Consider the following 26,646-nt stretch of genomic DNA (forward strand, 5'->3'; position numbering starts at 1 on the left):
ACTGTTGTTTTAAATTTCAAACCACAGTTACCTGTGTAACTAAAGAACCCTTAAGTCTCACAATAGGAAAAAGTGGAAACTGACCCAGAGGATACCAGATTGAAGGATATATCCAATTGCAGTTCCCACCAGCATACAGGTACTAGTAACACTGTTCATTTTCAGCTTCGGCTCTTGATTGCTTTTGGCAGCAAAAGCATGCTCAAGGGCCAGATGAGACAGCGATTTGATATTAGGAGATGATTAAGATGGATTCTTGAATGATGCTCCCCAAAAGATACATACATACATATGTCCCAATCCCTGGAACTTGTGAATGTTACCTGATTTGGAAAAGGATCTTTGCAGATATAATTAAACTAAAACTCTTGAGATGAAATAATCTTCGATTATACAATGGGCCCGAGATCCAACAGCCAGTGTCCTTATAATAGGAGGACAGACGGAGGTTTGAGAGAAGGGGTGTGAAGACAGTAGCAGAGATGGGATTGATGGGCTACAAGCTAAGGAAGGCCAACGACTGTCCCTAGTCACTAGAAGCTAGGAGAGAGGCATGGAATAGATTCTCCCCTAGAGCCTTAGAAGGGAGTGTGGCCCAGCTAACATCATGATTTCAGGCTTCTGGACTCCAAAACTGTGAGAGAATAAATTTCTATTAAGTCAAAAAAAAGAAAAAGAAAAAAGAAAAATAGCACCAACAGACTTGACACAGGGTTTTCACAATCTTTCAATTTGTAAAAAAGCGAAATTACATGAAATATAATAAATCAAAGTGCAATAAAATAAGGTATGCTTATATATGTCTCCCCTATTGGTCTCTCTGGAGAGTCCTAATACACTTGACATGGCTAAAAAATAAAAAGTAGTGTAGAACATTAAAGTAGCAGGCATGGAAAGTAAATGTTTTAAATCAGGGTCCTATGTGCATGAAAAAAATAATAGCCTTACCTATACTTAGGTATATGCTGTTTGCTCAAGTAAATTAACGTAGCTATAATCCTTCTACTAGCATGAATAAATAGCTGGCTCCCAACCAAATAAAAATTCACCTTCATTAAAAGACATCCCACTGGGTTACCTGTGGGAAAATGTTGCTTAGGAGAGATTTTCCATTTTTGACTGTATTCCTTACAGTGACAGTAAGGCATATCCAATTCAGGCAATAAATTATCTCCCCATGATAACCTATGTTTGTCTGCACAGTATCTATGTAGGAAACTAACCCCAATTTCTAGTCTTAGTGTGTAAGGTCCAGGTGCAGCTTATCTCACTCTTGACACCAGTAGACATATGACAAAAACCGAAGTGTAGTACCCTATTCCCATAGCTACTATAATGGGTTTAGGGATGGACAACTAACCCAAAGTGAACCAAGAGTCAAAACAAGGACTTCTGCTGGAGTTACGGAGAAAGAAGTGTTCTAAAGTAAAAAGGTGAGATAGGAGAGGCATATATTCTCAGGACCTCCCGAGGCTGTGTCACAGGGTGAGGGGTTAGGGGAGGGGAAAAAAAAACCCTTCTAGAAATGCCAGCTATACAGATCACTTACATCCAAAACCATGGGGTCCATTTTGCTATGTGAAAGAAGTGTGTCCAAGATTTCATAACGCCAATGCAAAAGACAACAGCTAAGAAATAAGTATTTCTGACACTGAGTTTTGTTTGAGCATCCAATACAGCTGCTCCTGAAACTATTAATAGAACCACCAAACTCATTTAACCTTCCCAGTCAATCGAGCTTACAAATTCTTACTTTAAAAAAAAATTTTTTTTTGAAACAGGATGTCGTCCTGGTTAGACTGCAGTGGTGCAATCATGACTCACTAAAGCCTCTATCTCCCATGATCAAGTGATACTCCCACCTCAGCCTCCCAAATATTTTAGCTACAGATATGTACCACCATGCCTGGCTGATTCTTTTATTTTTATTTTTGGTAGAGAAGAGATCTTGCTATGTTGGCCAGGCTGAACTCCTGGGCTCCAGCAAGCCTACCTGCCTTAGCCTCTCAAAGTGCTGAGATTACAGGCATGGGCCACTGCAACTGATTTGCAACTTTAATCACTTACAACCAGAAGGATTCTCATTATAATAATCTCAAATCCATTTGCCTATGAACATGTTACCGTCAGTCTGGTGGCTAGGAACTGTTTAATGGTACTAGGGAAAGCAGAGTTTAATTTTATGTTATTCCAAGGGATACTGGAACTTAGTGTTAAAATAACACTTTTAACCTTTATGGCCAGTAAGGAAACCTTCACAAATGCCCTGTTTTAGAGAAGAAAAAGGTGGAAGAATTGAAGAGCCAAGACTGAGGAACCAAGACATCTAGCTTTTTCATCCCTTACTTAAGGTATATTCTGAAAACTGGTTCTAAGATGGAGAACAGCATTAGGTCCCAAATTAAATGCTGGTGTTTGGTTTGCACTGATTTTCAGTTACTTATCCTATGGAAAGAGGTGAAGTTAGGAGAAAGAAAGGATACCTGCTCTGATATAGATAAAAGATCGTGGGAAAGGTAAGCCAGCAAAGAATGAATTAATGACATAAAAAGTTTACCCACTGGGAATTAAGTTAGAAAAGTGCCAGAGCAAAGGATATATTCAATTCTATCATTTTAGAAAAATATTAAATATACTTCCACAAAACTAATATTTTAAAAAGACAACTTTCTAAAGATATTTTTCTCCAAAGTATACTAAAAATATTAACAGTCATATCTGAACATTAACTATTTTGTAAATATGCTATCTAAAATAAAGAAAAAAAGTTCTTACTGTTGACGTAACTGTCGACAGCTCTCAATATGAGTAGACGTATTTTGATGCTGAATCCAATCCTATTGTAAAAGGAGAAAAGTGTCGAAATTAGAATATTCCTCATGTTGACTAACGAACGAGGCTTTTAAAACAGACAAGAATACATCTTTTTCAAAAATTAAACAAATGTAGTTATAAGTAGCTTTTGGCTACTCAAATTTTCACAAACAAAAATTAAAGGTCTCGAAACAAATGTACTTAATACCATACCTCATTGCTCCCATTTGAAAATATTTTAGTACAGAAAACATTTTAAATATCATATCCATGGATGCTCATTTTGAAATCAATATATAAACTTGGAGAAAATAAAAGCATGGATCAGCAAAAACTTATTGCAAAAAACACCATACCAGAAAACACCAAAAATTCTATAAGTAAAATGGTATCTGTGAAACAGTATCTTCAAAATACAGTATTTCAATGACGAATACCTCTAAAATTCATGCTAACAACATCAACAATCAAAAAATGCTACCTCATAGGCCAGTACCATTCCATACAAGGTACTCACTGTTTTGGTAAATGAGATTAGTAAAAATACGGGAAAAATGCTGCTGATCAATCTATTTTCAAAATTTAAAGGTAACAACATTTCAAAGATACAATATCCCTTACATATTGAGCTTTACAATTAACAAAATGTTTTCTTATACATAACTTCATTTACAAATAAATCTGTCCTAAAATTACAATCTGTACCCATAAATAGCTCTGGAAGATACATCTGGATTTAAAAGAAAAAAAAAAGCCAATACAGTTTTCAAAGATACAGTTTCCAAAGTGAAACAATTAGTTAAAAGCAGTATGTATGTTACTCTAAGTTTCACTATTCCTCCAGGACTTGGAAAAGCAGAAAACTTACTAAATAACTCTGTATTTCAAAACTTTGCTTAAAGAAAATGTGATTATTTGTTTCCATTTCAAACACATTTTAGTTTAGGTCATTGCTAAAGAACTATAAGTTTCCACAGGTGAAATCACAGTTGACAATTTTAGATTCTGCCTTGGCAAGAACTATCTGAAAGAAGGTACACTGATTTGCAGTGCAATGCTCAGCATCAATTTAAACCCAGCAACAAGGTATGACAAATCCTAAACTATTTCATTAAGCCATGAAACTGATTGTAGACTACAAAAAAGAAATGTTTGTACATCCTGTTTAGTAATACAAATAGAAAGCTAGAAGAGATTGGCAGTTAAAAGTCTCTAGTGGTACTAAAACCCGTATTTTTAATGTTAACTGGACACTTTACATCAAACAGACACACTGGTGCAGGCAGTAGGTTGGGCATGATTTATTTGAACCATAAAGTGTTTTATCTGAATACGTTGCCAACATTTAATAATCCAGAGATTTTAATCCCAAGTCCAGATTTCCAGCTTTTCTTGAAAAAATAGGATGATACAGTAATACAGGATACCATTCTTACAGCAACTATCAGCTGACGATGATGGCTGCCCTATTTAGGACATACTCTCCTCACATACAACACACATTCTCTTACTGCACTTTTAACAGGCTTGCTTCACAAATTGACATTACTTCCTTTAACCTCAGTAAATACACCTATCCTGCCCCAATTTCTAGACTCTCTGGCAAAAGTACCCACATTAGATAATGGTCCAAAAGCAGCACTGCCTCCCCAGAGAAAAAGTGAAAATTACCTACTAAGGAGGAGGCTCTGCAAGGACTGTATAGAATTAGGCAGGCTCAGGATGAAACTGAAAATACCTACCCGTATCAGGGCTCACTTATTAGTCTCAACAATTTTTTACTGTCAGTACTTTCTCAAACTGGATTATTTCAGTCATTACGACACAGACCCTAAACCAAGGGAAGTTTTTCCTTTAAAATCTGAACCCCAATTTAACAAGCAAATACATTTCACATTCTCAAAGTACATCTTCACAGCTATAATTTCAGAGACTCGAAGGTGGGAAATATACATATTGTCAGATTTACTCAGTAGAAAAAAGTTTGCAGTTGGTAATTTACATTTATTGGCTTCATATTTATGTCATATATATATATATATATATACACACACACACACGAACATTTACGAGGCAGCAAAATATATCACAGAAATGAGAAGTAGTTTGTACCATCAAAATCCCCATCTTCTCAAATCTCTATCATCTGGCCATTTAGCAGTGAAAAATTCTTTACTTAGATGAGCCCCATTCTGTTGTGCTGTTAAAAGGGGTGTGTGTGTGTGTGTGTTGTGTGTGTGTTTAACGGCAATCTATGTGAGTTCTAATGATTACTAAATGATTTTCTCTCCTCTAAATTCTTTACTTTTACCCTATTAACCCAGGTTTTTACCATCTTATACTTGAACAATTAGAGAAGCTTCCAAGTGGAGGTCCTCCTCCATATCATCTCATCTCTATCTACCCTGCATACTTCAGTCAGGTCTCCCTAAAATATACTTTAAACATGTCACTTCACTTATCAACAAACTTATTTAGCTTTCTAATGCCTCCCACCTCAAGTCTAAACTCCTAGGCTAGCTCTTCAAGGCCTTTCATACTTATTTCTAATATGCTCATCACTCTTTCCCAACTGCCTCCTACCACAATGAAATGTAGTCTCTCTCTGGACCTTTGCCTCTCTGTATATCGTTGCCATCCCTCCTCCTTTTTTATTTTTTTATTTTTTTTTTTTAGATGGAGTCACTCTGTCACCCAGGTTGGAGTGCATTGGCGAGATCACCCGGGTTCAAGCAATTCTCCTGCCTCAGCCTCCTAAGCAGCTAGGATTACAGGCATGTGCCATCATGCCCAGCTAATTTTTGTATTTTTAGCAGAGACAAGTTTAACCATGTTGGTCAGGCTGGTCTCGAACTCCTGACCTCGTGATCCGCCCAACTAGGCCTCCCAAAGTGCTGGGATTACAAGCGTGAGCCACCACGCCCGGCCCCCTCCTCCTCTTTATACAGGCATATCTAAAGCCTCTTTATCATTCAAGATCCATCTTCAACCTACTCCATGAAGTCTTCTCTACCACATTATTCTAGTCAAGATAGACTTAGTGCATTTAGTAACTGACATTCCATTAGTCTAACTAGGCTGTAAAAGTCTTTTGATGTCAGAATGCATATTTATAATTTTTAAACACATACCGCTACAAATACAATAGTTAAAATAATTATTAAATTGGTAAATTGGTAATGATTACATCAGTAAATTGATGATGCTGGCCTGAGTGATACACGCCTGAAATCAACATAGAAATATTACATCTCTGTCCCCTACAGCATATCCAAACAAGTTAAATATACAAAACCACTTGTTGCCTTCTAATTGTTTTAAATGTCTCAGGAGTATAATTTTTCTCCTCAATAGGACTGGATAAACTGCTTAATAACATCTAAAATTTTACACAGTTCCTTATTTCTGCCCCAGTACCTAATTGGAGTCAAGTACAAAACCGGTATCCATAAGTACATACTAAATTAAATGTATATCTTTTCTACTATACAGAATACAAATTAAAACTTCAAGTTCTTTATTTAAAGATGTATTTTTTGGGATTCATCATGATTAATTAAGAGTTTAAAATAAATTTTAAAATTATGTGGTACGCCCAGTCATAAGAATACAGAGACTAATACCCAATTCACTACTTAGGCCAGGGCTACTTACAGATTACAATTAGGTGATATGAACTATTCTAAAACTTTTTCCCTTGTAAGGACTTTGCTATCCCTTCTGATGGAATAAGGCAACTATTATTTTAACAGAATTTGGCACAGCTGGCTGAAATGGGATCGAATCCTGCTTTCTTTCACTGAAGTTAACTTTAAGAAACAAACAACAGATCTAATTATCAGAATCATGTTGATAAAAACCTGGTGAGTGAGTAATGAAAAGAAAATCAAAAGGCAGCACTGCAAGAAGAAAAGAACAAGAACATTAGCACCTATAGATTTTTAAGCCTAAGTATACAACCAATTCCTGACCATGGCCTTGAATCAAAGCTTTTTCCCATGTTAGTACATTCCCTCCTGACTCTTTACAATCTGAATCAATAAATCACATTGGTAAATAGAAGAAACAGTGCTTGCCAAACACAGATAAATAAATAAAATTTACTTGGAAATTCCTGCTCCAATCTACCAATGATTACTACCTAATAGTATGTTCTATATTATAGTACACTTGACTACCTCTGCAAAATACTTCCTTCTAACTATACTATTAAGTACCTAAATCTTCTTTATTTTTTAAAGAATTTTCTCTTCAAATTTCTGTCATTTAACTCTATAATTAGTGCACCTTGACTTATTTTTGCTATGAAGTTATTTTAGAAAGCTTCTTCTCAAAAAAACACTAAAAATCACTAGTCTACATATGTAAAGTCAGGAAATATTTAAATCGGCATTGTCTTTATCCCAAGACAAGTATATATGTGCAAGGCCGTTAATATAATGTCTCTTAAATGTGTGAATTACAAATGGGTTATACCATCTCTTAAGTATAAATGGGTTATACTATCTCTTTGTAGTTTTATACTAACAGATCCTTTTAGAGAAAGGTAATTCCATGTAACATTGTCTTGTGAAGTACACAGTTTATGTTATATAAATTTTACGTTGTGTAAGTGGGATAACTAAAAGTTTAAAATAAATGGACAAACTATTAATATATGGTGTGCCCGGTCATAGGAATACAGTAAGCCTAACACTGAACTCAGTACTAAGGCCAGGGCTACTCAAGATTACAACTAATATTGAGGTTGCAATTTAAATTACCTTCTGCCATTTCCTTAACGTCTAGTTAACAGCAGCATACATATTAGAACTTAGAGAAAACTTTGGCGCTGAGCATCATACAGTGATCTTTTTTTAAAAACACTCACCTTCAAATGACTACATTCTACGTTACACAGAGAACACAAATGTGGAAATATTCTTGGAGACGCTGCATAATAATCATTCATCATAGAAGGAGTTGGAAGTCTCTTCATTTTCTGGGCATCAGCATGTGAAAATTTTGGTAGCCAGGATGCTTTCACAATACCAAAGGGAGACCGAATGGGAATGTCAGTCTGTGACTGATAATTCTTTTTACTTCCTCTTGATCCAACATGTACATTAGATGAATTAATCACAGGCTCATGTGGGATCCGCTCTTGTTGGCTTACAGTTGAAATTAATTCTGACGAAAATGGTTGCTGGTTCATAGACGGAGGAATCAGGGATTGATTCATTGTCTGGCTAACTGTTTGGTTAATGGATTGGTTGACAGATTTTATAGGTTCAAGGACTGACTGTCCTCCCGAAATGTGTAAGCCTGACATCTTGGTTCCACTCTCAACTGGGAAAAAGGACCGATTATTGGAGGACTCACCAGGGAAGTCCATTTGGTGAAATACATCTTCAACAGGAAACATAGAATTACATATCACATTTGGATTGGGAACAGATGCAGAAATGCTCTGCTGTGACTGAAATTCATTCTCAACCTCATCAGTTGGAATTTCAGGATCATAAATACGTACTTCAAGTGGATCTTCTGTGTAGCCATATTTGCTTGCATGCCCATAATCAATCACATTACTTGAAACTGCTTCACTACCAAGTGTTTCTTTATTTCTGCTCTGAGAAGGTAAATTAGGTAATCTGCGCCCCATTTTTCGCATTCTTATATCCCTCAAAATTAATGGCATATTTTCCGGAGTTAGTTGTTCATCAGGATAGCGACTAAGTTCTTCTAGGTCTTCATTAGATAATCCAAAACTTGCTAAGATACTTGAGGCACTCTCTTTAGTATAGCGGCTCTGTACTTTGGGACTCTGCTCTGTAACCTGTGTTATGGAACTCTGTTTCACTGCCACTGATGCAGATATATGAGGCTCATCATCCCACCGGCTACCGTGAGGCTTCCCCTTCTTCTGTTGTGCTTCATGAAAATCCAGTTTTTCTTTGGTCAATCTTGGATCAGTTCTGTGTTGAGTTACCTGAACATTCATTCTCTGTGGTCCCATGTTCTGATAAGATTCATGGCCAGCAAATCTGTGTGGAATTCCACGGGCTCTCCCTGCTGGGTAAAATCTTGGGAGACCCATAGATCCAGGCCTCATAAATGGTCCTGGAGGCCTCATCCCAGAAGGGTTAGGTGCTCGTGGCCTTTGAAGTGGAAAGTCTCCTCGAGGATTAAACCTGGGTCTCGACATGGCTATTTTCAAGAAAGCCTGATTTAATAAAGTATAAGGTGGTGTTGAACCATGTGAGGCAACGGCATTCAGCTGCTGAAGCGCCAACTGAGTCTTAATCTGAGCAAAGTGCAAAGGAGATGGGCCCAACAGAAGTGGGTTTGCAATGCCCAGGTTCAAGGAATTCACAAGTGGTGCGAAATTTTCCAAGAATAACACAAAGCTGAAAGTTAAAACACAAACATTAGATCATTTTAACTCAAACTACTTCATGAAGTGGGTTCTACAGCCAGTGTAAAACATTTTGAAATAAAGCCACGAAACCATTCTGCATTTCATACACTTTCAGAGTAAGGGCTTACGAAGATTTAAATTTCCCAAAAACTTTCTCTTTTCTTCTTTCCTGAATGCAGAACACAAGCCCCAACCTCAAGCCAGAGTTCATGTACATTGTGTTGTGTTGGGTGCTGTCCTAGGTGCTGAGCAGTAATTACAACTCCTTTTACATAATCTTGAAAAATACTGGGAATTTATTTCACGCTGTAATACTGAGGAAAAAAGATGAAGGCATTAAAATACTTATAAATGCACACATACTTAATATGCATGTTATCAGATATACAAATAAAGAAAATAAAAACTGTAAGCCTGAAGTTTCATAAGACCCAGTTTTGTAAAACACAATCTTCTTGGAATCAGTCTTCACATCTAATAAATTCCACAGGACAAATAAACTTATGTTCCTATTATTAAATGGTTGTTTCTTGTAAGATAAAAATTTGTTGCTAATAAACTTGTTTGCAGAGTCTAAGAAAACAGTATGCAATGGCATGGAATTCGGTATAATATAGAAAATATGTAACAAAACCAGTAACTCTTCCCTTGGAATCCCTCCATATTTGTCTCACAGTATAGAAAAATATATATGGATGATAATAATTATTAACTTTATAGAGCACTGGCTATGTGTCAGTGTTCTATGAACCTTAAATGGAATGGGTCATTTAATGCTAACAATCCCAAGATATGTACAGAGGAAAACACTAAGGCACACACAGGTAAAGTGACTTACAAATACAAGTGACTGTGCTGAGATTTGTACTGAAGGTTGTCTGGTCCAGTAATATGTATTCTTAACCACTAATAGATGTGAGTAAAAAAATCTTGCCGTTTTCAGGCACTTTATTAGTTAAAACTGGTTGCTGACCAGCCCATCAGACTGCAGCACTATCCACACTTCAACACTCTTCTCAGAAAACACTACTTTAGCTACCATTCAGGACCAAGGTCAGCAGCCACATAACTTGCCTTTCCTCCTGGAATTAAAAAATTTATAAACATATGGACTATGCTTGTGCTTTCTATTAGGACCTCACTTTTATGCATGATTGAAATGCATGGTGGAAAATGTGAGGTCTTTGGGCATCTACAATTGTTATCAAAATCCACACCACGGATCCTATTTACTAATCATCACTGTCTGGTTCAAGCTACAATTCCATCCATTACTTTACTATACACTTTTCTATTTATATATATTAATAAAATGTTAATTTGGCTGGGAAATGGTCTTTATCTGGTTAACACTCTCCCTTCCAGTCATTTTGCACGCTGCCACCCACATTTAACTTTTGCAAAAGGACATTTTTACCACACAACTCCTCTGTTCAAAAATCCAAGAACATCTCATTCCCTTTATTTCTTAGCTTGTTTAAAGTCCAACTAATCTAATCAAACTCTCTGATTTTATCAGACAGGTATTTTTACTATGCCACTGTTCCTATTCTTCCCAACTCCCTTCACCTCTTCCAATCAAAAACAAACGTTGCTCTGGATGCTGACTTATTCATCCTTCAAAGTCAGCCCCCATTCAACCTCCCTTGACTACCAATCCCTGAAATGAATCTTCCAATAATCCTTCTTTCCGTTTTTTTTTTTTTTAAAGACAGTCTCATGCTGTCACCCAGGCTGGAGTTCAGCGGCACAATCTCGGCTAACTGCAACCTCCACTTCTCAGGTTCAAGTCATTCTCCTGCCTCAGCCTCCCAAGTAGCTGGGACTGCAGGCACACACCACCATGCTACCCAGCTAATTTTTGTATTTTTAGTAGAGATGGGGTTTCGTCATGTTGGCCAGGCTGCTCTCAAGCTCCTGACATCAAGTGAACCGCCCGCCTCAGCTTCTCAAAGTGCTGGGATGTAAGCCACCTCACCTGGCATCCAATAACCTTTCTTATTTGTTGCTTGCACCATTTTCTGGACTCTTACTATCTTATGTTTCTGCACTCATAAACACGGTCTTTTTCAACAACGTATTGTCAATTGAAGGTTTACGTTCATGGCTAAGTCTTATCCCCCAAGCATATAAACCCTACTCCTACTCAAAAGATCCTCAAATATGTGTTAAACTATATGAATGATCACATCCAAAGTACTCACTAACATGCACAAATTTTCCAATTAGAATGAAACACAACAACACAGCAAATACACAGGCTTCTGATTCACCAGATACAAGCTAAAGACACAAGTTTACCAAACATTGATACCCAAATTTTGTTTAAAAGTTCATTTATAGGCCGGGCGCGGTGGCTCAAGCCTGTAATCCCAGCACTTTGGAAGGCCGAGATGGGCAGATCACGAGGTCAAGAGATCGAGACCATCCTGGCCAACATGGTAAAACCTCGTCTCTACTAAAAATACAAAAAAAACAAAATTAGCTGGGCATGGTGGCATGTGCCTGTAGTCCCAGCTACCCGGGAGGATGAAGAAGCAGAACTGCCTGAACCCGGGAGGCGGAGGTTGCAGTGAGCTGAGATCACGCCACTGCACTCCAGCCTGGCACCTGGCGACAGACCGAGACTCTGTGTCAACAAAAAAAAAAAAAAAAAAAGTTCATTTCTAACAAACTCATGGTCTTTTTAAACAATCATAAATCATATGAAACTGTGCCTGCCTTCTACACAATAAAATCACTTCCAAAAACAAATGTCTTTACCCAATCCTAAAAGATATACATTGCTTATGTAAACAATTTATCACCTAGTTATTTCAATGCTTTCTGCACCATTTACAACATTTGGTGTAGACTCCTCTTACAACTTCATAAGCACAAGCTCTTCCAAATAATGTTTCTCGCCCAAAATAAAACAGCAAAGGAACAAATTTCAACCAGAGTGATCTAATTACTAAATGGAATTGTGAACACATATCATTTGTAATCATCTCCATTTTAAACTCCTTAAAGGCAAAAATCTACTGTGTATTTCCTCATGTGCCCAACATTGCATTACACTGATTTAAGTACACATTTATAGAAGGTAAGAGTACAACAGCCATTGATAAACTGTATTCTCCAGAATATTAGTCCTCTAAGAGTGGTCATCTACAAAGATGTTCCCTGGCCAAGAAAGTATGAAGGGCACCATACTTGATTTTTAGAGGGGAACAATGTGTATTAGCATATTAAAGTCTATGAGAGAAGTAGCTCACACCTGTAGTCCCTAGCTACTCGGAAGGTTAAGGCTGAAAAACAGCTTGAGCCTGGAAAGCAGAGGTTGCAATAAGCTGAGAATGCACCACTGTACTCCAGCCTGGATGACAGAGTAAGGCCCTGTCTTTTAAAAAAAAAAAAAAAAAAGAAAAAAAAAGCCATGTGAGGCCCTGCTGTAGTTGATACACTTATCAAAATCTTTTTTCCATTTTGCACTTCCCAAACCTGGGTTTCTATTCATAGAATAGACATGTGCTTCCTATGGTTTCCCAGGATATAAAAGTTAAGAGAAACTTTCCTACCTATATACCCAGGGGTCATGTCTGAAATATTTATTGACTAGTAAAGAACATGCAATGAACTATCAAAACATAGGTGCTTTACAGTGTGGAAGCAGACTCCTAAGCCCCTCCTTGGTATACCACCCTTAAACTTTTAAGGGTTGAAGCTGCTGTAGCATGAGAAGGCAGTGATGGGACATCCCTTAGGGAGGAGCTATAAGAGGGAAGGATGTGGGGGATCCACCCTTTGAGCAGCAACTACTTACTAATCAGGAAAGAATTATTTCCATATTTAACACAGCAGCATCAGTATGTAGTCACTGAATATTAATCTTGAAAAGACACCAGTCTTTCATAGAACAATCTGGAATTCACATGAAGAGAAGAATTAAAAGGCATTTCCCAGTTATGAAATTGCAACTATCAATAAGCAGAGGTTTGGCCTGTTTGCATTTTTTAGGAGTCTTAAAAACAACCACCATACCAGACCTCCCATCCTAAAATCTAATACAGTGAAGACAGAGTAAAAAGTTAGCAGCCCTGGCTCTGCCTAAAAGATCTCCCTCCCTTCTCTACTGCGAAGACAAATCAGACTTCCGTTCAGGTAGTTATTTACTAAGCATTCTGGTCCCAAGACCTGCTAGGTAGAGGTAGGAAAGTTTCTCTTCTAATATTCATATCCTGGAAAACCTATTAAAAGCAGCACATGTCAATCTTACAATAGGTCATTTCTGCCAACTTTCTGAGAACAAGTTTCTTAATCCTCCTGAACTTTCAGCCAATACTTCTAACTTATCCCATGACACCACACATATTTCATACTTTTATGTGTAGTATATCATTTTAGTTGGTATTTAGTAACATTTTCACACAATAATCCAGTTGATATAAAATCATCACCTTCTTATGCTACCATTATCATTTCTAATCCCAATAGAGAAGTTTCTGACAAAATACTTTGTCAAAACATCATTAAAAGAGGAATTATGAGTCAGGTGCAGTGGCTCATGCCTGTAATACTCTGGGAGGCTGAGGGAGGCAGATGGCTTGAATCCAGGAGTATAAGACCAGCCTAGGCAACATAGAGTGACTTCACCTCTATAAAAAAAATTACAAAAATTAGTAAAGTGTGGTGGTGAGTGCCTGTGGTTCCAGCTACTCAGGAGGCTGAAGCGGGAGGATCACCTAAACCTGGGAGGTTGAGGCTGCAGTGAGCCATGACTACAACACTGCACTCCAGCCTGGGTGACAGACCAAGACTCTGTCTCAAAAACAAACAAAGAAGAATTATGGTTAATTACTTCATTATATATTTGTTCAGCCATCACAGCTTCCCACTAAAATCACATGCATTTTATATTGGAAGCATGACACACAATGTTAGGCATTGGTAAGAATAAAGACACTTTTTAAAAATACAGGTGGCTTACACCTGTAATCCCAACATTTTGGGAGGCCAAGGCAGGGGGACTGCTTTGAGCCCAGGAATTCAAGGCCAGCGCGGGCAACATGGTGAGAACTCACCTTTACAAAAATGAAAAAACCAAGCATGGTGATTTTTCCCAACCAGCTACCCAGGAGGCTGAGGTGGGAGGATTGCTTAAGCCCAGGAGGTCAAGGCTGCAGAGAGCTGTTTTCACCACTGTACTCTAGCCTGGGTAGCAAAGCAAGACCCTGTCTCAAAAATTTTATATAAGTAAAAAATCTGCCTATGACCTATATGCCAAATAGCATATCTTCAATGGTTAAAAAAAGTAAGCATTATGCTGCCTTCTCTTTGTGAATGAAATTTAAGGAGTACATCAGTCACCCCTTCTCTAGGTGGATGCATTCCAAGATCCCCAATGGACGCCTGAAACCATGGATAGTACTAAATCCTCTATATACTGTGTTTTTTCCTATACATACATACCTATGATAATGTTTAATTTTAAAATAGGCTACAGTAAGAGATTAACAATAAAAAATAGAATAATATAGTGTAATACAAGTTATATGAACGTGGTTGTTCTCAAAATGTCGTTCTCATACTATACTCACCTATTTTTGGATGGTGGTTGACTACAGGTAACTGTAACTGCAGAAAGTAAAATCGTGGATAAGGGGAGACTACCGTACACTCATATTTCATTTATATAATTTTCACTTTTAATTAAAAATATTAAGTACTTTTTTCTTTCTTTCTAAAGAAGAAGTACATTTTCAATCATTTAGCAAAATTTGTCTTCTATCATTCATATCCATTCCAAATAAAATGCTTTGACTAAAAGGATGTTTATTTATACTTCAAGCTTTCTATTTACAAGATATTATAAAGTTTTCTTTTGCAATTACATTTGAAAACATAAGGCTTCAGAATTATGTAGCTTAAGTGCCCCACCAATGGCACCTTTCTTTACTTTGTCACTTAACTTTTACATCCTTCTCAATCAATTCAAGGGAATGAAATTCCAAAATTAAGTATCAGGTCATTCAGGATATCTTTTTAAATGCTAAGTACTCCCAAGAAATGTAGAGAAAGTTTTCTTAGCAATAAATCTAGACAGTAAGTTCAAATTCAGCCTTTATTCATACAAAATAATCACTGACATCATTGTTCTAGGTAGGGAAGGACCAAAGATATTAAAGCCAGAACAGACCTCTCTCTTCATACAGCTAACATACTTTTTAACATGAAGCTAGTATCTCTTAAGAATTAGGGTAATCAGGCCAGGCACGGTGGCTCACGCCTGTAATCTAAACATTTTGGGAGGCCGAGGCAGGCAGATCACTTGAGGTCAGGAGTTCGAGACCAGCCTGGCCAACATGGTGAAAGCCAGTCTCTACTAAAAATACAAAAATTAGCCAAGTGTGATGGCACATTCCTGTAGTCCCAGCTACTCAGAAGGCTGAGGCACAAGAATCACTTGAACTTGGGAGGCAGAGGCTGCAGCTAGTCGAAATCATGCCATTGCACTCCAGCCTGGGTGACAGAGCAAGACTCCATCTCAAAAAAAAAAAAAAAAAAAGAAAAGAAAAGAATTAGGGTAACCAAAATAATATAGTTAGAAATTTCTTGAAATCTTCCCTTTTCATGACTCTGCAATAAAAAAAAAAAAAAAAAGTTCGTAGAGAGACTAGAAACTGGTCAGATTAACTACAGTACATCCAGATTTTCAGTATCCACCGGGAGGTCTTAGAACGTATCTCCCTCAGAAAAGGCGGCACTATTAGGTAAAGGCTTTTAATGACCAGAATCAGAAGCCATACAGAAAATACATGAAAAGTCTTCTGAGTTGGAGAGAAACTTCAGAATCTGAATACTAAACATGGAGGACAAGCTTTTAATTTTAACAGGAGATAGTGTGATACAACAGGAAAATATTTGGGGTTTTTTGGCGGAGGGAGAGCAGAAAGCAGTAAATTCAAATTCAGACTATAAAGTCTGTCATTCATTTGTCAAAAAGGTTAAGAAACTCTATTTAGGGGTGTCAGAATCTACATATTTAAGGTCTCAATTTACATGGTTATGAGACAATGGAATCTCTCTTCTATTCCATTCAACTTTTAGCTACTGGCTCTCCTACACTGCTATATGCCTAATGCTTTCTCCTGGATTATCACTTCTATACATCTCAGCTTTGCTAAACAATGATTTTTGTTGTCTCTGTTTTACTTTTTGGCAGGCAGGTACATTTACTAGGGAATGACAGTAGGTCACAAAGTTCCTTCTTAAAAATGTCCATCTAAATCCTGCATGCCACTGGGGGATGGATTGAGAAGATATATCATAACAGACCCTTCTTTTTCTCCCTTTTCATTTTAGTGGAAAGGAGTAAGTTCAAAATCACGCATCTTCTGACAGCCTAGCACGACAGTCACTAGGCTACTTCCTAGTTTCAAAGCCAAATAAAATACGGTTCTGTTCCTACAGCCAAAGTGCTAACAATCTAACAGAAAATACAAACTGCAATAAAGTTTGTTGGTATTATAACAATCCTGAAGTATCAGAAAAGGATTTCTGGAGGAAAGAAATGTTTGAATTGAGTTTTGTAGGATGGCATCTTCTACAGTTTTGAGGGAACTAGTAGAAATGAGATTTCAAATAACGATGTCCTACTAAATGTGTTTATCAAATTTTCAAAAATTTAGAGTATCCTAAAGTTTATAGATAAAATACTATGAGACAGTTGTACTGGAACGATAAAAAGTAAATTATAATTTATAAATTGCGTAACTGAAAAAGGCATAACATTCCAGACAAAAAAATAGCTTCAGCTAAACGTTAGAATCTTCTGCACCCTCAGGACTATTTGATAAAAGTCAGCCATGAAGACAGGAAAAAAATGTGTTAGGAACCAATATCCCTTATGCCATCTGTTAGCTCCTGTTTTTAGTGGCTTTTTCAATCCTCTCCTCTCTAACAATTCCCTTGCCAAATTACCAAGATACAAAAAAAAAAAAAGATCTCCATTTCTAACTATAAAATTCAATGTAATACTTGTCATATGTACTTTTTTTTTCTCCTCTCACCACCATCATCATACGAATACCTTTTCCTTGGCTATTATAAACTTTAAATCTACAGCTATCTATGTAGGTTCACAGATGCACTGGCAAAAAGAGGCAAAAGTTATAGGCTCAAGCGCTTAATGAGTAAAATAATGTGTCGGAGATTTTCTTTAAAATAATCTGGGCAGGGGTAGGAGGAAAGAGTGAATGTGTGTAGCAGGGCAGAGGGTGGTGGTGGAGGTAGGTGAAGGGAGTTTGATGACACAAGACACATAAAAATACTGGTTGTAGAAGCTGAGTGATGAGTCCCTAAGAATTTATCTGTGCTTTTTTACATTTCTGAAGATTTCCAAAATAAAAAGTTTAAGTCCTAAATATTAGGTATGACTTCACCCGCCCCCCCCCCGATGGAGTCTCACTGTCACCCAGGCTGGAGGGCAGTGGCACAATCTCAGCTCGCTGCAATCTCCACCTCCCAAGTTCAAGTGATTCTCCTGCCTCAGCTTCCTGAATAGCTGGGATTACAGACATCCACCACCATGCCCGGCTTTTTGTATTTTCAGTAGAGACAACGTTTCACCACGTTGGCCAGGCTGGTCTTGAACTACTGACCACATGTAATCCACCTGCGTCGGCCACCCAAAGTGCCAGGATTTCAAACATAAGCCACCATACCCGGCCAGTGTGACATTTTTAACAAAACAAAAGTTGGGTAAAGTAAAAAAACCATGAATACGAGTCATTGAAAATGACATCAATTCTTCTCAATCTAACTTTAACACACCAAGATCTAGCAAAAGCCAAATCAGCTAACAAGCTGATTAACAAGCAATGCATAAATAATAAATTTACATTTATGTCTAAAATCATTTTAATTACATACCCTATACCCTTCCTTCCCACTTGACTTTTTAACTATTACTAAACAGTTTCATATATTGTGGTCTTTGTTTCATTCTACCTTTTGGTGGAAAAAATTAATTTCTAAAATTAAGCAAAACAAGCAAAGTGATCTTGGTAAGAAACCTCTAACTAAGAATTAGATTGTATCACACCAAAGAAAACAAACACTCTGCCTTTTGAGGATAATGATGTAACCTGAAAACAATGTGATAAGAACAGAGGAACCAAACAGACAAAGGCAAATTTGGCATTAACACCTGGAAAACCACCAAAGAAATTAAGACAGCCATTATAAAGCGTTTTCCTTTAACCCCAGGAGCTCTGGTCATAAAGAGGTTTGTTCATCAGATTTATGGATAGCCATCTTATGAAATAACCTGGAAAAACAAGAGTTGAGATCAGAGTTCTTAAGTATCAGCTCGTTGGGGGAAAAAATGCAACTAAATAGCATTAACCCTTTAAAACAAATGTTTTACCTATATAAGTAACGTGTGCTTGTTACAGAAAACAGTAAGGACTTGCAAGCAAAATCCTTACCAATAAAACCATCACCCAGAGTAAATTAATACTCTGGTACCGTTTTATCTACTTTTGTGTACGTGCATGCACACATGATTGGGGGGATAGGGTATATCAAACATTGTACAAAATTAGAACTATGCTAAATTAGAACTATGCTATTGGCTATTTTCAGTTGACATTTTATTTTTTTAAATTCAGTATTTTTCAAAAACTGGATATTTAACAGTCACAAAACATTATGAACCTTTGAACTGTTTTAACAAGCAACTTAATAACTCATTTGTGTCCTTTTAAGAAATAAAACATGCCACTGTAAAACAAATATTCAATATAATGTCAACCATAAAAATTCTTTCAGAAACACATAGTAGAAACTGAGTTCTTGAGAAAGCCATGACAAAACAGCATGATGAATTGAAAATGTATCACTATTAAATCCTGTGAGGTATTTCTGAGACGTCTAATACCATGGACAATCAAGAACTGCCTATTTTGATGCAGTCTTTCAGAAGGAAGGGAGCCCTTAATTTTCTCTACAGATATGGGTAGACTTTATCCAAAACCATCATCAAAAATCAGATAATGGCTCTATTAGACTTATAAGAAAAAGATTTATATCAAACCCCATACTTGCACTTACAGTACTTCAGTTTACAAAGCACTTTAAACATTATCTTGTCTCAGCTTCACAATGACCTTAAGAGCAAAGGAATTCCAGTTTACACATGAAGTAAAACACAGCTAGGAAGTAACAAGATTATAACATCTTCCTTTGGTGTTCTTTCCGTATACCAGATAATCTATGTGTAAATTTACTTTAAACTTCATTTCTAATCACAAAAAAGCAATGCAGATTCATAACCTGCCCCCAAAAAAGAAAAATCACCCTACGACATGCAGATAAAAACCACCCTATGACATGCAGGAAAGAATAAAAAGTATTCTATAATCCTTCCCACAAAGGGAAAACTACCAATAACATTATTTTTCTAGATATACACCCATATACCTCATTTGGCACTGCTTTGTTAGAGCACTATTTGTCTCAGAATACATAAATTTACTTTGATACTTAATGCAGTCATTACAATGGATAGTTAATACAGGAGGCTGATTGTTTTTTCAGCCACAAAAACTAACAGGTCATTCTGTGCTTTTCTGGTACTCAGTCTGCTAACCTCTCCTACCACACAGACAGAGCCACTCAACCAACTTCTTTACTACTATTAGATTTTGTCCTCTCTTGTTTCACAAAAGGTATGCAAGTAGCAATTCTGAGGGTGCCACAAGGGTTGATCGACAGCATCATGTTTAATGTTAAAATGCAAAACGTGGTGCCTTCAAGGAAATAAGTCAATGAAATAGAAAGTAAAAAATAAGCAGAAAATTAGAAACATTATTTGGCATCATGAAGGGCAACACAAATTTCACTACTACCTACAAGGACTGATAAACACCATGATTTCAGATTTGGAAAAAAAATGGAAAACTGCTAACGCACAATGCTAAGAAGAGATCTCCATGAGAACCAGGCATTAACCCCATATAGCAATGATTTAAATTGTTATCAGTTTCAGGAAAACAATTTTTTGATAAATGGGCTGCTGTAAGATACACCTTTTTGTTTCTTAGGAGCATGTGCACTGCATACATAAATAGGCGTCTAGAGCACAACACTGTATTCACTGTAAATGACGTTCCCCTGGAGATGCACACTGGTAGCCTTGCTCTTAATGCCCCTAATAAGTCTAACAGGTTAGTCCAAGAGAAACCACCTTATCCAAGTTGGAAGAAAGAAATCTTCCCTAGGATTTTTTGTTAAACTAGAAATGAGAAAAGTGGTAGATGTTTCTAAAATTCAAATGCGGTTAACAGCCCTATTTACTGCTTTACCAAGAAACCGCACTCTGAAACAACAAAAAAAGCCACTACCAAACAGAGGTAGGTAAGACCAAGAAGTAAATACAATAACGAAGGTAATCAACATCCAGTCCCAATTGTTTCTGAAGCCTAGTTGCATCCTTGCCCTCTCTGCCATTTGGTTATTTGCTTTTCCTCATGGAGGAACATGGGCCAAAAAAGTTTACATTTATCTAAAGTGGGTCCTAAAATCTTCAATTAAATATACCTAAACAGACTAAATGCATTAAAATGCCATAAGCTTTAAAGTCTTTACAAAGTACAAATGAGCATATAGTATACCATCTTTTGTGTTAAACAAAAAAGGAAAATAGGAAAACATACATATACCTGTTTATGGTTACAATAAAAACAAAATAGGAAGAATAATGCAGAAAATGATGAAGTTGATAATCTATAAAGGATAATGCATAGAAAGGATTGAAGGGATATATATGGTAATGTTATTCAAGGAGTATCTTCCTATGTACGTTTTAAGCTTCAGAAACATGTTAACAACCTACATATATTTTAAAAATCAGTAAGTATGGGAAGGAGAAAAATATCTAACACTGAAAGCAAATTAATCCAATCATATTTCAAATGCACACGACAATACATTGAAGGGGAAAAAGAAAACTAACACAAGAACTTACAAAATGCTATTCAATTTATGTACCTCACAGGGGGCCCCATCCCAAGTGTTACAGCACCCCTGGGAAAATAAATAAATGAAAGAAATAATTACTGTACCTCAGTTTTGATGGAGCTAGGGGAAAGAGAGTAACAAATTTTCACTCTTTTTAGTAATTTTATTTTTTGTAGTGGTATGGATAAGGCAATTCTAAACTACTTTAGATATATCATAGGTTTGAGCAAGTAAGTAAATGTTTTGATGGTGCTAGAACTTAGGGCTCTCATTGTGGAAGACAAGAAATACAAATAGGAAATGGGACAAAGCAAGAAAGAACTGAACAGCAATACATTATCAAATATTGGAAAAACAGGAGTCCATAAACACATACCAATAAATTAATCGATGGGGCAGAAAGGAAGGCTCTTACAGAGTGCTGAGTACCTACCAGTAAATGTAGAATAAAATGGAGAGGAAAATCATTTTGTAACCATCATAGTAAAGAATAGTTCAGGTAAGAATCATGAGAGGTGTTACAGAGGTAAATTCTGATGAGTAGGGTATTTGCATGGTCTTAAAATGTCTCTCCACAGATAAATTCAAGGGGGAATGGGGGGAAACAAGCACTTTAACCAAAACATATGCTCAAAACATAAGATCATGCATGAAAGGCAAATGGAAATGGTAACTCTCCAGATCTGATATCCTGGGGACATAGTTATCTGATTTTTCCGTCCCGGGACATATAATCTAAATCTAATCAAGAGAAAACATCAGATAAATCCAAAATGAGAAATGTTCCATTAAAGAGAAAAGCAAAGCAGATTGTAGTCTTCAAAAATGTCAACTTCACAAAAGATAAAGGCAGACTGTGGAAATGTTCCAGATTAAAGGAGATTAAAAAGACATAACAACTAAACGCAATATCTGATCTCAGCTTAGTCCTGTACAGGAGAGGGAAAAAACTGCTATAAAAAACACTATTGGGTCAATTGACAAAACCCAGAATACAGATTGTATTTGAACAATTTTATGGGCTGCATGCAGTGGCTCACACCTGTAATTTTAGTACCCTCGGAGGCTGAGACGGGCGTGTTGCTTGAGCTCAGGAGTTCAAGGCCAGCCTGAGCAATATAGCAAAACACCATCTCTACAAAAAATATAAAAATTAGCCAGGCATGGTGGCGCCCACCTCAGCGTGTAGTTCCAGCTACTTGGAAGGATCTCTTGAGCCCAGGAGGCAGACTGCAGTGAGCTGAGATCACTCACTGCACTCCAACCTGGATGACAGAGCCAGACACTGTCTCAAAAAAATAAAAAAGGATTTTATAAATGTGAAATTTACTGAAGTTGGTAATTATGATAACTATGAAAGAAAATACTTTTAGGAAATACACACTAAAGAATTTAGGGATAAAGGAGCACAATATATGCAATTTAATGTTCAACTTTTCAGGAAAAAAGCGTATATTCAGGAGACAGGAAATTCCCGTCACCCAGAGCTTAAATTCATTCAAAAATTGTTAATGATCCAATATTTCATGTCCAACGCTGGACTGTGTTATCTTCTTAATTGCATACAAAGTCAAAAAAACTATAAGCAAGTATGGCAAGAGGCAGAAAACCTGCAATATAATAAAGAACATCAACCTTAAAACACATTTTTAGATTTGGCCCTTCTTTTCGACGTCATGCTCACTCCCTAACTATTGACTGTGAGTCAGCCTATTATGCAACCCATAATAATCTAATCTTTGGGGAAAATTTCCACTGATTTGAAGATACCCACCCTGCTAGAAGGGGTGCCAGTGAATGACTTCATACAAAATTAGTTAACTCCCACAAGTAAAATTTAACACTATTAATTCAGCTTTAGAGAGGTAGTGCAGCATATTGTTTAAGAACCCGGACCCTACATTCAGTGTTTTAACTCTGGTCCTGCTGCTTGCTAACAATGTCACCCTGAGCAAGCTGGTTAATCCAAGCCTTTCACTCTGTGAAAATGAAACAAGAGTACCATTCAGAATGTTACTGCGGAGACTAATTAAAATTGTAAATCCTGACATGCAACAGGTGTTCAAAAAATGTTAAAACAGTAAACAAAATGCTTTACTTAAGAAGCAAATAGGTGTTTCTTCCTTTTAGTAAGACTTGAATAATTTTTGAAAATTATATTAGAAATAGGAGTTAACTGCTTACGTCCACCTTTCTTTCAGTATTTCCTATATAGAGATCTAGCAATTTGTTTGTCAAGTACATTTTTAAAGTCACATCAAAATTCGTAAATTCAGATGTGGATGAAGCAAAGGATTACCTAAATGATGTATAAAAAGGAAAGTTTTTCTTCAACAAGTAAACTTTTAAGAAAAGGTAGGTGGGGCCGGGCGCGGTGGCTCAAGCCTGTAATCCCAGCACTTTGGGAGGCCGAGGCGGGTGGATCACGAGGTCAAGAGATCGAGACCATCCTGGTCAATATGGTGAAACCCCGTCTCTACTAAAAATACAAAAAAATTAGCTGGGCATGGTGGCGCATGCCTGTAATCCCAGCGACTCAGGAGGCTGAGGCAGGAGAATTGCCTGAACCCGGGAGGTGGAGGTTGCGGTGAGCCGAGATCGCACCATTGCACTCCAGCCTGGGTAACAAGGCCGAAACTCCGTCGCAAAAAAAAAAAAAAAAAAAAAAAAAAAAGAAAGAAAAGGTAGGTGGGGAGTTTATAGACTTGAGAGTTATCAACTGTAACCAATTATAAATGAATTATGAACATTAGTTGGATCCTGACTGCAACAACCTTTATACATACGTATAAGGGTAGGAGCCAGTGAGACACAACTGGCGAAATTTGAAATTTGTCTGAATGTCTGATATTAAAATTAATCCCTCATAATTACTGTTATTGTTTTAGGTGTAATATGCATGTTTTTTCCTAAACATTCTAGAGAAAATTCTGAACTATATATTGAACTGACATAAGGATTTGCTTAAAAATAAGCAAGTAAAGATGAAACAGGACTTACCATTAGCTTGTAATAATTGAAACTGGACAGGCACATGAATAAATTAATATCATTCTATTTTTGTTTATGTTTAAAATTTTCCATATTAAAATAGTTTTGTTTTTTTTTTTTTGGTAAAAATCTTCAAAAAAGCAAGTTGGCAACTTTTACTCAGCAGAAACAACAGGGAAATTAGCTGAAAGTTTAATAAACAAAGACTGTGGAAATAAGATAGGAACTTTTTAACTTGATACAGACTGGAACAATAAATACATTCTGATTCAAAAGAGCTGAAAAGTAATCCAAAATATATGTTCAGGGTAGCCATTAAGAAAATAGAGTGAATGCAGTAGCTCACACCTGTAATCTCAGCGGTTTAGGAGGCTGAGGTGGGAGGATGGTTTGAGCCAAGGAGTTTGAGACCAGACTGGGCAACACAGAAAGACCGTCTCGACAAAAATTTTTTTAAAAGATTAGCTGAGCGTGGTGATGTGTGTCTGTTGTCCCAGCTACTCAGGAGGCGGAGGCAGGAACATCACTTGTGTCCAGGAGGTAGAGGCCACAGTGAGCCATGGTGACACCACTGCATTCTAGCCTTTGAGACAGAGTGAGATCCTGTCTCAAAAACAAAACAAAGCAAGAAAATATATGTACATTAAAGCTATTTCTCCTGTTTCCTGGACTTTCTTTTCAATCCAAAATCCTTGTAATTCTTGACCCTCGCCAGCATTATTATAGTTATGTTTATTTCTACATCTCACCTTTTCCTCAATTTTTCCTTTCCATTATTCTCTTCTCTTCTATATACTTATTTTCCTTCCATTTTAATTTGCCACCACAAGTGTCAGACCAAACAAAGTGAAAGCAATGAAGAATACATAAGCTGGATACACATAAGGGCTTATTAGCTTTAGCCATAAACATAATTACTTTCAATTTGGAGAGTCTCTAAAACCACTACAATGCAACATTCATTAGCACCTGTTTCTTTGCTTAACAGCCCAAACTGTGTTGTTACTGGGTACCAATACTGGAAGTACTGTTTCTAAGTGAGTAAGGCATTTTATTAAGGATTTGGACAAATTTAGTCCAAACCTTAATCACAGTGGAAAGAGCACGATTTGGAGTCTAGGCTCTGGTGACTACCAGCTGAGTTCATTCACTCAACATCTTGAGCATCGAATACATACCACTGCGAAAGACAAAAAGACTAACATAACAATCACATAAATGGTTACTATATATTGTTAAGTACTACAAAAGAGGCATGTAAAAAGTTCATAGAGGCACAAAATATTTTAATTAAAGTTAGATTACATGGCCTTTCAACTCCAAAATTCTATTAATCTAAATCCTTTTAGGCCGTTTAATTAGAATACCCACAGATTATGATTTTCTATCAAAGGATGCTGCCTAAACACTTAAATTTTGAAATAAAAGTAACAGCTAACATTTATTAAGCACCTAGCATTTGCTCAGGAATAGGAGCTTTCCATACATTGTCTCACTTAATTTTAAGGTCACAAAAATCCCAAGCAGGAAGTAGTAATGTCACCATTATACAGATACGGAAACAAAAGTTCAGGAAGACTAAAATAACTTACCAAAGTCTCACACATACTGAGGAAAAGAGAGATTTGAATCCAGATCTTCTGATTCGAAAGCCTATTCTCTTTCCACTAAACTATTTGTCTCATTTTCTTCCACTACATGAAAACAAAATTTCCACAGATCACCTACCTAAGAGCACCCAAGAAAAACTCTAAGATAGTCATTAAAAAGTGATGACTGATTGAGAACCTTTTTAAACTAAAGTACCTGCCATACACACCCTCCAAAACAAAATGCAAAAAAGATTACAAAACAAATACATCCAATATACAATAAATATGTGACATAAACACATTATGAAAGCTAGTTAATACAAACTAGTAAGATTTTTGTGATTTCTTCCATTGTTTTATCTTTACCCTTTCTTGGATCCAAGAAAAATGAATTCCCAAGGAAGGAATGGCCCAGCATTATGTTGGGATGCCACATAACTATTTAGAAGTACATATGACAGAATATGGGGCACAAAATACATATAAAATGCTGTCAAATAAACTTTTTAAAAAGATAGCAACATAAGTCCACTAAGTCTAGAATGTCTAATCATTAACAAAATTTAAAGCTGTTTAAGGTAATGTCATTTACATGTTGTTCTGCCAAACCTTCCTTAAATTCACCTTTTTTTAATCAATCCCTTTTTCCAGGTTATCAATTGTAAATCTGAATCGGCAAGCAGAGCATCCCTGAAAAAATAATCCTTTACAACAAATGACGGGAAAACGCAGAAAATTGTTGTGCATAATTCCAAAGCTCGTTAGAGAAAGTACTTGAATTAACATAAGTCGCTGGATCCTGGTGACAAGGTTTTCATCGGAACTCCTTTAGACTACTACTATTCC

At 36.7% G+C, this 26,646-nt stretch overlaps 1 protein-coding gene across 10 annotated transcripts in view; it reads right to left on the minus strand.

Annotated features, from left to right (window-relative positions):
* Positions 1–26,646, minus strand: part of ZNF638 (zinc finger protein 638) — a 153,491-nt gene that overhangs the window by 73,579 nt on the left and 53,266 nt on the right. For all 10 annotated transcript variants that reach the window (XM_032291782.1, XM_032291781.1, XM_032291780.1 and 7 more), the window contains exons 2-3: positions 7,685–9,203; positions 2,776–2,837 (exon numbers count right to left, since the gene is read on the minus strand). In XM_032291782.1, coding sequence (XP_032147673.1) covers positions 2,776–2,837; positions 7,685–9,203 — 1,581 coding nt within the window. The remainder of the gene's footprint in view (positions 1–2,775; positions 2,838–7,684; positions 9,204–26,646) is intronic.

Source organism: Sapajus apella, unplaced genomic scaffold (assembly GCF_009761245.1).
Source record: "Sapajus apella isolate SASKATOON/1434 unplaced genomic scaffold, GSC_monkey_1.0 scaffold26, whole genome shotgun sequence".
Taxonomy (NCBI): domain Eukaryota; kingdom Metazoa; phylum Chordata; class Mammalia; order Primates; family Cebidae; genus Sapajus; species Sapajus apella.